This window comes from Xiphophorus hellerii, chromosome 19 (assembly GCF_003331165.1).
Source record: "Xiphophorus hellerii strain 12219 chromosome 19, Xiphophorus_hellerii-4.1, whole genome shotgun sequence".
Classification (NCBI taxonomy): Eukaryota; Metazoa; Chordata; class Actinopteri; order Cyprinodontiformes; family Poeciliidae; genus Xiphophorus; species Xiphophorus hellerii.
The window spans coordinates 3,858,481-3,869,342 of record NC_045690.1 but is presented as its reverse complement, the minus strand read 5'-3'; the positions used below and the strand labels follow the sequence as shown (position 1 = coordinate 3,869,342).

The window sequence follows — 10,862 nt, the reverse complement described above, 5'->3', positions numbered from 1 at the left end:
TCCGGTTTTTGATCACGTGACTTGAACGTATATCCATATCATTTCAATACGGCTAAAAAAAAATTAAAAAACACTTGATCCTAGCGCCAAAGGTTTTATTGAAAAATTATAGATTTTTTTAATTGACATGTTTCCTTCAAGAACATTTATTTCTGAAATGTTAAATTGCGCAATTATATAGTTAACAAAAACACAGCTATTGTTATTGAAACTGAAAATCTAACCCTGTCACCCCTCAATAAAATATATCTTTATTCTACATTTAAGACAAATGTTCAGGAATGACCTAAAACATATTTTTTACACTTCAGAGACAAATAAAATAGGACAGTAGGTAGCAGATTAATTTCTTTCACTTGCTATTGTATGTTTTATTCTGTACAGAGGGACAATTTGTACAAAATAATCTAGATATATAACACTACATGAAACAAGGTAAATCATATATACAATAAATGAATCATATAGTACAGGTCACATACAAAAGGACACTTAAGTTAACAAGTTTTGGAAATTATGTGTTGAAATTAAAATACCTAGATCTTGTGGAAAGAGAACAAGCTACCAAATAATTTCTAAATCATCTTTTCTTATTATAAATGACTTGTTTTCAGCATTAAAAGAACATTTCAACATTCTGGACTGAATAAAATAAAAACCCATTTCTCCCAGCAGGCAGAAATGTATTGACCGACAGAAGAAACCAGTTTGGTGAATGGCATTCCTCCAGGGTAAAAGGTACATGTTTGACATGGTCAGTCTAAATTTACAGCTTTTTTGCATTCAAGCAAATACAGTATTAATACAGTTCAACTAAGTCACAATGTCAGTTTTTTTATTATTTTTTCACATCTGGCATTTTTGAGGTCATTTTTCACACCAGTCTGTTTCAGCACTGGGCTTTTTAAATGGCCAGGGATGGAAAAAAAAGACAAAGACAAGAAAACAAAATAAAAAAGATGTAATCCAGCGGATGTTTTAAGTTTAAACAATGGTACTTACTGGGAAACACCAAGAGGGACTTAAATTATTTAACTTAAAAAAAATTATTGATAGTTTGACTGAAGGATCATTAATTTAAAAATAAATTACCTCTAATATTTTAATTGCATTCAAAATCTTATAAATGTAAAACAGAAGAATAATAAAGGTCCTAATCAAAGTTTTCAAATGTAACAGAAGAGATTTTTTCCTTTTACCAGTTCAACCGTGCAAATCTTTCAACGTGCGCACAGAAAAAAAGAAAAATAACTTTTTATGGTGTTGCCATGGCAACAGCACAAACATTTTTCCATGTCATTTTCTTCCAATGCAGAAAGTACCATTGTTTTAACTCATCTGGTTTTCAAACAGAAATAGATATTAGGAAAAATAAAAAAAGAAAAAGGAGCGGCATATGGCACAAAAACAATTAGATGGAAACTTAAAAAAATAAAATAAAATGTCCACAGGACATTTAAAAAAAAACAAGTAATCCTCTTCTTTCCTCGTCATTTTTTTATTTGTTTTTTTCTGAGCAACGCAAGGCTGAGAACAGGCCCAAGTTTGGTTTTAAGTGTGCTGGAGAAAAGAAAATCAAAACAGTGGCAACAAACAAAAAGGCAGGCAGTAAATAAATCAAGCATAAAGAACGCAACAGTCTTGGCACCAAAACAGAAATAAACTACTATCGTGTTTTATTTCTTTAACTCGGAATAGCAGGGTTCTCTGTTCCCGCTGAACTAAAGACACAAACCTTAAACGTCTGATTGGTAGAAACCAACGTTGTGCTGTCCACAATGATTACAGTGATGAAAGAACGGGGACGAAACGGGATAAAAGACACAAAACATCATCATCATCCTCGGAGAAAAATAAAATAACCTGAGAAAGTGGAAAAACAGAGAGGCGGCTGAAGAGTTTCTGCAGGAATGAAGACAAACTGAAGGATTCTGGGTAAAAGAAACGCGTTTCGCCAGCGTTATTCTGTCCGTGGCTCTGGAGGGTCTAGAGCCCGTCGTGGGTGGTCAACATTTCCTCAGCTCTGCGGTGGGACTCCAAGGCTTTTGTGGTGTAGATATCCTGAGGCAACTCAGATTTGCGTCTCACCATGGGCCGCTCTTTTCGCTGCTCCCCCTGCAACTGAGGTTGGGGACAAAAACAGAAATTTTGTCATGCTCAGCGTGTTTTATGGAAGTCGCCAGGTAACGACGCGCCGCGTTGTTTTGTTTACATTGGGAAATTTCACGCCTGCTCACAACGCTGCAGGGCAAAAAGACGATTCTTTTACTAACCGTCCGTTAAATAAATGAAGCTGGAGATGTCGCTGATTAATTCAGCGCCACAGCAAAGGGGAAAATGATGCAGAGAAACCGTTATGAAACAACTGAAACCCGCTATGAAGGGAGAATCGTTGTCATAGCAACTGACAACGGCACTTTACGTTTCAGGATTCAACAAAAAATACACTCAAACATTTCCCACATAAAGAACAGAACGCTACGCTTTTATGTTTTTAGGCTCAATGTTTATTTTGCAATTATTAATAAGTAATCGCTGTGTTAGCTTAGCTACCGTTGCTAGTAGCTAAGCTAACAGCGGACGTGGATTAGCTCATTTAAAAACACCTGCTCAGCTGATGATTTGTCAGAGTTGGTGTTTAGTTCACCTTTTTTAAAAAAAAATTTCAACTGAATTCCACAGAACATCTTCATGTTAAGGTTGTCATAGTCAAGCTAGCTTAACTGACCTACTTCCTTCTGCCTCACAATTTCTTTTTCTTATTTAAAACTTTTTCCTGACCTTGTCGTCTAGTTGTCTTAGTGTTGACAATTAATAGCAAAGCACTCTGTCCCTTTTTATTTTCTATATCAGGCGTACATTTAAGATATAGTGCGCTATGTTGATAATTTAATAGCTAAAACCAAGGCTAGTCATCATTAACAAGAAGCTTTTTGCCCTCCAGCAGGGAGATGAGGGCGGGATCATCTGTGACTGTTGAAGAATGACTCAAAACCACATTTTTCCTCACTCTTTGTCGGCTACGCTACGCACAGACTCGTTGCCATAGCAACTGACAACAACGCCGATAATGTATCAGGATTCAACACCAAAAAAACCCAAAAAACACGCAAACATTTCCCATACAAACAGAACATTCAGTCCGTTAAGTTGTATATTTTCGTTTTTAATAAATGATTAGCTAATTAGCTAGCTAATTTGCTCCGACAAATACCAGAGGTTCATTCTTTCAGTTTTCAATTTTCCCTTTACAGTAATGTATAATGTTTTTCATTTTTATTAATTTATTTTACTTTGGGAGAACAGTTTTAGTTTTGTCTTTAAGAGTATTTACGTAAAAATTTATATTTCTGTAATAACAGCAAAATCTCAACCTACATTTATGGGAAAGCAGATATTAAACATTATTAGGCAGTTTGGTATTTTACCAACGCTAAGCTAAGACTTTTTTTACACTTTAAGTCAGATACAGTCATATATTTCATATATCTCTCTTCAGCTATATTCTTTTCTTACTATTTTGGACTAAAAACTTTGCATTACTTAAACACTTAAGAAGATGTCTTTATTGAAGTTTAGTTGTTTCTTAGATGTGTCCCTGAATTTTTCTGTAAATGAAGAAAACTAAATAAATTTTAGTTGAATAAATTAATTAGTCTAAGAAGGATAAATGGAGATGGAGAGAAAGTCAGGTTTACCTGAGTTGCGCCCTCCTCAACTGCCTTTTTTAACCTCTGTACATCTTCTATGAAAGGGACATCCGTTTCCATAGCAACGGGACTTATGATGTCATAGGAATCAAGATACAAACAGAACTGGATCGCAAAGAGAGGGAAGCAAGAAGAAGAAGATGGAGAAAGGAGTTTCAGTGGCATGCAAAGGAGAAGAAGAAATCAAAGCTAATCTTCAAAACTCTTCACTTCTGGGGCACATCTTTAAAAAAACTTAATTATTATTAATTAATAGTTAAAGTTATGAAGATTTAAAAAGTTTCAAGTGTCAAACAGAAAACAGAATCCGCTCGAAAAGCTCTTATTACATGTTTTCTATATGTTTAATGTTTTCCTGATGTAAATTTGTGAATAAAATATACTTTTGTAGATTATGTTGCTATAATAAAGTTACAACAAAAACTGACTCAACACACACAAGTATCTATTAGTTATTCATTTTAGTCACATGTGATTGTAATAACACAAAAACACTTAAAATACGTTAACTTTAGACTATTTTGTTTAAAACAACAAAAAACATGTTAAATCAGTTTGACAAATTTCCTGTTTGCTGAATTTTGGAAAGTTATTTATGAGTTTTGATGCATTTGATTGTATCTGGCTAAAAACACTTTTTTGTAATCATGGTTTCTGTTTGAAAATCATTATTTTTTCTTTGTAGAGATGGATTATTAAGCTACATGTTCATATAATTTGTTTAGGTTTTTTTAAGTTTCACGTCTGTTTTGTTGACCTCCTTCCCCCGGATATCACAGAACTTTAATTTAAATAAAACTTTTTCATTATGAAAGTTTTTGTATGCCAACATTTTGATAGGTGACTGGAATCAGCTGATTTTACGTTGCTTAGGTTGAGCTAAAAATAAAAAATCTGATATTTTTCAGGTCAGTGAACACACCATATCTGTATACTTTTAAAATCAGAAATGTATTCAACATTAAAATTGAGCTGGTTTATTCAATTTTAGTACATAGTTGTAAGTTATGGGTTTATTTTCACTCTTTTGCTCACTAGCTAACATTTAAACAACAAGCTACCTGTTTAATATTTAAAGATGAAGAATAATGTGAGGACTTGTGATAAAACATCCTGGTTTTCTAGAGAGAAACAGGTAAAATAAATGTTAAATATGGAGTTTACCTGTGGATTTGACTTGGCGAGATTCTCAATCTTGATCCATGCCTCTTCTCGTTCTTTCGACTTTGCTTTTTCTCTGTTCATCAAAACACCAAAATGTCTCAGATTTCATCAAGCAACAAATTAAAAACACAAAAATCCAACAGCAGTAAAATCATCTAAATCATCCTAAAATGATGAAAATAAGGACTTACTTATTTTTCTCTGCCCTGAACTGCTGTGTGCAATCATCAAACAGTTTCTGGTTCATTTCCATGAAAAGCTTCAGAGCGTTGTAGATGAGGCCGTGGATGGTCCTGTGGGAAAAAAACAAAAAAATTATAATATTTAAAAACAAAAACATAAAGTTCTGCCACAGAGCAACAAATTTATGCAAATTATCTTTCAATTTTCTGGTCAATTAATGGATTTTGATTACTTTTAAGGTTTCTAAACACTTTAAAAAACAAAACGAACATGACGTTTGGTCTAACGTAACGGGAAAATTAAACATTTATGTAGAGAATTGTTGTGAATGACAGAAATTTATTGTTTATTATGTTTAAGTGTTGCGGCTTAAACATAAATTCAGATATATATTTTATTCATACCAGATTAAAATTTTGATTTCTTCATACTGTTAATAGTACCAGAAAGTATTAGTGCCCGGCTATGAGAATAATTACATTCCTGTAATTAAATAAGTTATAACATTAGCAGAAAAAAGGCAGAATTTTACCAGAAAGACATCTCAAAATTATAAGAAAAAGGTTGTTTAAATTAGAAAAAATATAACTAATTGTTTTTTTTGTGTTTTTTCTATTAATGGGACATTTTAGCCTCATGTTACTACAACCGTATTCTGAGAAAAATGAATTCTGAGGGAATAAAAAAATCTGAATACAGAGAAAAGAAGTCAACAGGGAAAAAAGTCAAATCAGAAGAAAAAAAGTCAAAAGTTTTAAAGAAAAAAAGTCAAAAATTCTGAGGAAAAAAAAGACAAGCCGAGAAAAAAAATAAGAAAACATCAAAACTCTCAGATTAAAGTTCTGAGGGAACAGAAACAGACGGGACTGATTCTGCTTGCAGTACAAATTGAGCAGAAACTCCCCAAACACAACAGCAGGTGGCGACCTTGCGTAACTTACTTGTTCCAGTGAGTCTTTGAGTTTCGGTAGAGAGACGGAAACATGATGGGCAGAATCTTTGCTGCATTGTCGCTGATCAGACTCATGATGTACTCGTTGTTCCAGTAGTACAAGGCCCGCTCCGCCACCTGACGGAGGAAAACAACACATCGCTCAGTTTACACAAAATCAGTTTGATACAAATCCTGACACAAGTCTTTACTCTTCAAGGCTAAAAAACCCAAATACAGATCTCTGTAGGTTGATTTTGTTCTGATTTCATTTTTAAACTTCTGACTAGAAGCACCAAGAAGCAGCTATTAGAAAATTACAGTTGATAAGGTTTACATATGATGCTGAATCACTGCCAAAAATACATAATTTATTTTTTATGTATTTTGTATATTGTGCATTTATTGAGTTTTGTCTTTCTATGTCATGGACATCATTCTCTGCGGTGGGTATTTTGGTGGAAAGCATTTTTCAAAAGGGGCGATGGTCCCCTCTGACCCACCTTTTGGGATCGCCACTGCCTATGTCAAATGATATAGTCGAAGTCCTGACAGTCATTACTATTTTAAGACAAATTGCCATTGAAATCATGCTCAGCTGTGACATTATTAAAAATGTCTATTTTTTTAAAAAACTCGTCACTAAACTGTAGCATCTTGGAAAAATAAGGAAAAAAGCTTGAAAGTACAAATATTTCTTCTTCTTTATCTGTTGTCTTTCTCAACTTATCCAGATATGGAGAAAAATACTTAAATCTGTTCTCATTGGTGTGGTCAGATCAGGCCAGTAAAATTTTAGCAAGGCACAGCTTAGCTTTTTTGAATTATTTATTCTGGAGTTATTAATTTATTGGGCTTTCCATTAATATCTTCATTGAAGGAGATCACTGTATGTCTTTCTATCACATGAACATGATTCTCTGGGATGGGCCTTGTGGTGGAAAGCATTTTCCAAGAAGGGCCATGACCCCTTTAAGCCCCCCTTTTGGGATCACCACTGCTCATCCATAATAATGACATAACATTAACTCAATCAGTGCAATTTATACCTCTAAACTGTTATATTTATCTAAATAAGTGGACTTCTTGTAAGTAATGTAACATTTTGAAGGTTGATTGAACCTTTTTAATTCTGCTTTTCCTTTGTTTCTCTCCCGTACCTGGAAGTGTGGGCTGGATACACACTTGGCCAGCTGCCGGAAAAGTGGCTCCTGAACTTTAACGAACTCCGAGGGCTCAATGACGTCCAGGATTTCCTCCAGCTCATTGAGAAACATCACCTCCTTTGGGCTGTGAGTCTTTGGCCAGTACTTTAGCAGAGCCATTACTACCTGTGGGGATAAATGCAGGTTGGAAACCAGTTATAAAGGATAAAGTGACAAAACAAAAACTTACTTATTGAACGTACCGGCTCAGTTAATGTGCTGTCCTTTTCCAAAAACTGCACCACACAGTAGGCCAGCTGCATAAAGCCAAACATTAAGAAAAGTTTGAATTTATTCAGAAGAAACCCCGTTAAGCAACTGTGCAGCGAGTTGAGAACATTCTGGCCTGTTCAACAACAGGTCGGGACAAGAAAAATGTAAATAATTTACATGCCACACCTAACAGCTTCTTAGAAAAACAACAAGTTGAGCTTTTATTGGTTTATTTTTTCAGTTGGAACAAACCTGTGGATGGTAGACACTGAGTGATTTGACTTTGTGCAGAGGCAATAAAACCTTCAACAGGAAAATCTTGTGCTCCTCTTTCAGTGGTAAGGCAAATCCATTGATTATGCTGAAGAAAACATAAAAAAAGCCATAAAAACTTTGAACTATTTCAGTTATATGACAAAAATCCTTACAAAACATAAAACTTTAGAGGTATGTAAATCAGAGAAACATTGAAAAGTGTATTAGAAAGATGAAACAAAGCTACTTCCCAAGTAGTTATTTGTATTGTTTGATGATTATGGCTTTTTTCTCCATCAAAATTTTATATAACAAAAAAATGTAAATGAGGAAAAATGTAATCAAAGATTGATAAAGTTGTGGAGAAAAGTTTGTTCACAAAGAATAAATTTCCACTAAAAAAAGAATCTAGAATATTTTGGACTTGAAACTAGTAAATTTCTATTTTGGTGGTGACGTAACACTCATTCACTGAGTGCTAATAGAAAATTGAGTGGAAGGAAAAAAATATATTAAAATCTTCTTAAAGTTGTGAAGAAAACCACATTCCCAAAGAGTGCTGTATCCAAGCATTTCAATGGGAAACTGAGTGGAAGGGAAAATGTAAGAAAAGCTTAATAAAGTTGTGGAGAAAAGTTTGTTCAGAACATTTCATGTCAACATTTCAAAGAATAAATTTCCACAAAAAAATATATATATCTAGAAAACCTTTGACTAGAAGCTAGATTTCTATTTTTCCTCAAATTTCTGAGATTAATCTAAAAGTGTGATTTTTTTTTCTAGTAGTGTTTTGACTTTATCCAGAAATGTCCTTGTTTTTCTTTTAAATGAAAACTTCTGAGATTAATCTAAAAACTGCCATTTTTTCCCAGAAATATTAAATTTTTTAAACTCAAATTTTACCGTTTCTCTAGAAAATTTCTGAGATTAATATCAAAATTTCTGAGTTTTTTTGTGTTAATTTTCTATACTGAGAGTAAAACAGGGTACAATATTTTCTACTATGAGAAGATTTTAATTTGTTATCATTTTCCCCCTAATTAAAAATAAAAAGCCTTTATTGCATCGTTATTGAATTGCAGTCAGAGGCTGTGAAAAAATAAGCTGGGGGCCGCAAACGGCCCACGCGCCACACTTTAGACACACCTGATCTACTCTCAAATTTTCTGAGAAACTGAAATCTGGGTTTTCATTAGCCATTAGCCATAATCATCAAAATAAACACTTGATTTGTGTAATTTCTAAGAGTTTATTTTTGGTCTGGAGTGACTGAAAGAATGTTTTACCTTCCAAGTATTTCCAGTAGTTCAGCTATACCGTTATGGTGCTCAGTTTCATAGATAAACCTGTAAAAACAAAGGCTAATGTTAGTCATGCTAACCCAAATCAATGATCTGGATGCTAGCAGTTTAACATGCGGGTGTGTTGGAGCGAGGAGCAACAGGAAACCGACCTATAGAAAATGTTATTGATCTGTTTTCTGATGTACGCCCGCAACCCCAGAAACTTCCCATAGATCCTGTGGAGAGTGGTTTTCAGGAAGTCTCTCTCTCTGGGATCCTCACTGTCAAATAGTTCTAAGAGCTGCAGAGTCAAACAGAAAGCACATTTTTATTGGATTTGAGTCACCGTGTCTTCTGTGTTTTATGTTGGAGAAATGTTGGGCTTTACCTGCATAACAAATTTCTGATCAATGTATTTCTTCGCTATGTTGGGCTGGAAGTCGGGAGATTCTAAAAACCTAAGAAAAAATTCATAGACGAGCTGCAAAAAAACAAGAGAGAAAGAAATTCATTTAAAAGCTGGAAAAAACAAAAGAATCTTACCAAGTAGGATCTACAGCAAACATATTAGTACACCTGAAATAAGACAAAACTAACTTTTCTATGTTCACACATACTGAAAGAAACAAATATTTTTATTTGTATATAGAAACTAAACATATCTTTTTAAAATCAGCAATTTCCCAATACCTATATTTCTATCAGCACTATCCACATGTCAGTAATTTCTCCATATATATATATATATATATATATATATATATATATATATATATATATACTGTATATATACATACAGTGAACCCTCGCTGCTTCGTGGATTTTTTTGTGCAGTTTTTTTTCAGGATGAATTGTGTTCTGCGTCCTGATTGGCTAAACAGTCTCTGCGCTTCTTCTCTATATACCTTAACGTGCCAATAATGTTACGGTATTTAAATATACGTAGTACAGCTTGGCAAATGTTTTTACCCAGAAGAAAAAAGAGCGACAACAACTACCAATAACTATGTTCTTCTCTCGAAAAAACACACCTGCACCTCAGGCTTTAGAAGAAAAAGCCACTAGAGAGCGAAGTCACAGTCAGAGGATCAGGGAAATACACGAGTCACAATTTGTCCTACTGTACTTCATATTGATGATTAAAATGATTATTTTACTGTAGTTATTTGTAAGAAAATGTTCTATTTGTTAAAAAATGCTTCGGCCTGAAAACAGGTTTTGTTCTTTGGTTTCAATGTAGAATATTTAATTATGCTGTATAATAATTGTAAAAAATAAAGGTAACTACTTCACGGATTTCGTCTATCACGGGTTCTTTTCGGAACGCAACCCCCGCGAAAAACGAGGGTTCACTGTACATATATATATATATATATAAAGATACATTTATTTTTAATTAGTCTCGTCTTGCTTGACTGATTATTTCACTTATAACTTTTTCATCAACATTAGGGATTTCAACTACTCAGTTAAAAAAAGCTCCTATATGTTGCTGAAAGGTTTCTTGTAAGTTTGTTTCTGTCTTAATTCAAGTGAAGTGAGATATTTGCACTAGAAAGTAGACCAAAAGCACTTGGTAAGATTTTGTGTTTTTGCAGTGAACAAGCATAAATTTGCATGACAAACCACAGATTGCAGAACATTCAGGTTAAAACTAGTTAAATTCAATCTGGACCTGCAGGTGGGGCCACTGCCGCTTCGAGCGTCGGCTCGTCCTCCTCGGGATCAAACTCCGCTCCCGTTGGGTTGGACGACGGAGGCAACGTTCTGAACATATTCACAGCAAACTGAAAGAAGCAGCAGCAAAACAGGAAGTATGCTCCCATCAGACGTTTTCATTATTTACCTGCAGTTGTTTATTCTGAAAAAACAGAAAGACCTGATTTTTCACCCTCCCTCTCTCTATTTTTCTTTTTTT

General features: G+C 34.1%; 1 protein-coding gene across 1 annotated transcript in view; it reads right to left on the bottom strand.

Moving 5' to 3' along the window:
* Positions 1-342: 342 nt before the first annotated feature.
* Positions 343-10,862, bottom strand: part of ppp2r5ca (protein phosphatase 2, regulatory subunit B', gamma a) — a 35,013-nt gene continuing 24,493 nt past the window's right edge. Inside the window, 13 exon segments of the mRNA XM_032546398.1 lie at positions 343-2,121; positions 3,699-3,815; positions 4,875-4,947; positions 5,066-5,167; positions 5,999-6,126; positions 7,149-7,319; positions 7,397-7,450; positions 7,659-7,767; positions 8,948-9,007; positions 9,115-9,245; positions 9,333-9,425; positions 10,620-10,634; positions 10,636-10,731. Of these exon segments, the coding sequence (XP_032402289.1) occupies positions 1,987-2,121; positions 3,699-3,815; positions 4,875-4,947; positions 5,066-5,167; positions 5,999-6,126; positions 7,149-7,319; positions 7,397-7,450; positions 7,659-7,767; positions 8,948-9,007; positions 9,115-9,245; positions 9,333-9,425; positions 10,620-10,634; positions 10,636-10,731 (1,284 nt within the window). The 3' untranslated portion in view covers positions 343-1,986.